Source organism: Hylaeus volcanicus, unplaced genomic scaffold, assembly GCF_026283585.1.
Source record: "Hylaeus volcanicus isolate JK05 unplaced genomic scaffold, UHH_iyHylVolc1.0_haploid 12519, whole genome shotgun sequence".
NCBI lineage: Eukaryota > Metazoa > Arthropoda > Insecta > Hymenoptera > Colletidae > Hylaeus > Hylaeus volcanicus.
The window spans coordinates 1-2,498 of NW_026531345.1; the positions used below are offsets into that span (position 1 = coordinate 1).

The following is a 2,498-nucleotide window of genomic DNA, read 5'->3' on the forward strand; positions in this document are numbered from 1 at the left end:
TAATAATTTACTTCGAGCAACATTTTTCTTTCTCATTATTCTTTTCATATATTGAACGCTCGTGGACCTCAGCGTCGTTAGAACACATTCTCGATGTGTTTACGTTTATTCTTGTTCATTTCCCGTGACCATTGAGAGCTTCGACGACGAGCAGACCCTCGAATAACAAGTGTTTCGCTTTTCAAATCTCCAAGCAGTCCTGGGGAAGAACTGCAAGGCCGTGAACACGACGATCCTGAATCCTCACGTACACCTCCTGGGGGAGGACGCCGCGTGCATCGCGTACGTCAGGCTCACGCAATACATGGACAAGTAAGTTAGACTTTTTCGCATCGAGGAAGGTGAATTTTAACAGACAAACGAATATTCTACTAAAATATTATAGAAAGTTCACTCGGTTGGAAAGGGTTTGGTAACTTGTTCCTTGTTGGGGGTTGAACAAAATGGCAGAGGAAATGAATGTTAACGAAAAATATGATTTTTCATAGATTGAATGTTTCCTAGGGTATTTTTATATTCCGAAAGATAGTATAAAAATTTGATCATAAATCAATCCATATATTTAAGAAATAGCATACGGTGCAATATGCATTGCGACAGTTAGAAAAGGTGCACAAGAAGGTAGATCGTCCAACATTCCCCCTGATGCCATTCTTCTCTCTCCAACAAAGGATACGCGATCTTTTCCCATTAGTTTTGGCTGCTCGTATACGTGACACGCGCGAACGTGGTTCGTTGTTGCAGACAAGGCGTAGCGCACACTCAGCAGAGCGAGGAGAGCCGCGTGTGGCACAAGAGGGACAACAAATGGCAGAACGTGCATTTCCACCGAAGCGCGGTGACGGGTCCGTCGCCGTTCTCCTTCAATCACAAGTAAATCGGCCGTGAGCGAGGAAAGGGAGGAAGCAGAAGAGATGAAGGGCCGATGTGTCGGTGAACGCTCGTCGCCTCGACGCGTGAAACCAATCAGAGCCGTGCAAGAACGCGAGAGCGATGTCAACACCCGCGTGCAATAGAAACGAGCACAAACACTCGCACAGAGACAGACAAACTGACATCTCGTTCGGATAAATAGATAAATGTGGAACGAACGCAACTATTGCACGGAGGAGGAAGATCAGACCTGGAAGGAATCGAATCAGACGCTTTAGGTCCACCTAGAGGTCAATCTTTAGGTCAACTTTGAGGTCAGTCTTTAAGCTAGCGATTAACCAAAGAATTACTCGACCACATTCTTCTCAAACGTGTGGAATCACATTCCCCTTGATCCAGGTGTCTCCCTCCCCGCGCAATGCGTATATTTATTTATTTATTCCTCGATACACGCACGCACACGCGTACACTCGAGCAACGAGCGACTCTCTGTCTCTGTTCGCAACATCCGAGGCCCACGTCGTCGACAATCTCAAGAGAAGAAAGAAGAAAGAAGAAAGTTGCAAGGAAAGGAAAATGAAGATACTGGTAGTAAGAGAAATCAGAAATCCTGACTCTGTTCCTATGACTTAAACCCGAGGAGCAGCCTCGACTGCCATTAAACGGAGTTTGTGGGAGAATAAACGCAAAGGCACGAAGAAATACTAGAAGAAATCGAAAGGATTCTTTTCGCGAGATTCGAATCTGAGCAGCCTCGACGTTGTCATCGACACCCACGAAAAGAGGAGAGTAAAATAGAAATGTTTTAAGACACTGCTAGGATGTAATCAGAATTTATCAGAATTCCTGTCTCTGGGAACAGCCTCGACGCTGCCATTGATTGTCACAAGAAGAGAAATCCTGCAGCAACATGGAAGAATATAGAACGAAAATGAAGAAGAGATCTAGAAGAGAAGAATCAGAATTTCTGACTCTGTTCCTAACTTCTGACTACCACAAGTAGAAGACGATTACAGCAGTAAGGCCGAACGAATTCGCCTTCGAAGACCACGCTGAAGAGGTTCAAGATGAGTCGATGCTGGGCATCGACGAAGAGATGAGCGTCGAAGAGGGAAGACGGTTGTGCCAGTTGAAGAGAAAGAAGAAAAACCTCCACGTACGAAAGGGTCGAGCGGGCGTCGCGGCCGTAGACGGCCGTGCATCGATAAAAATGGCGCCGACACGTCGGCATCCACGTATAATTTAGTTCGTACGATAGTCGCTGTACAGAACAATCTTCCATGTAACTCTTTTTTCTTCTAATTTTCGTTCTCGTCTCTCGCAACGACGATACCGAGAGCAATCCATGTATATCCGCATGCGCGCTCACACGTACACACATATACTGGTATACAGTTTCAGACACACACACGTAACTCCTACTAGACGTACACGTATGATATTCCAGGAGTTCTGAACGAATAGGCGGGATCGTGAGTGGGTCGAAAACGGAAGCTTTTCGACACATGCTGAACAGATGGAAAGGATTGCGGCTGGGTGGAGTTCAGGGAAAATCTGAACTTTAGGACGAGGTTCGCTATCATGAGTATAGGGTTATTTTTTCTTTCAGTATTGGAGTACCACAC

At 45.7% G+C, this 2,498-nt stretch overlaps 1 protein-coding gene across 1 annotated transcript; it reads left to right on the top strand.

Moving 5' to 3' along the window:
• Nucleotides 1-197: 197 nt before the first annotated feature.
• LOC128882090 (calcium/calmodulin-dependent protein kinase type II alpha chain-like) lies at nucleotides 198-2,492 on the top strand (the record flags this gene model as incomplete). Its single annotated transcript, XM_054133658.1, has 2 exons — nucleotides 198-312; nucleotides 745-2,492. Coding segments are annotated over 2 exons (248 nt in total), but the record flags the coding sequence as incomplete, so codon positions are not given.
• Between the last annotated feature and the right edge of the window lie 6 nt (nucleotides 2,493-2,498).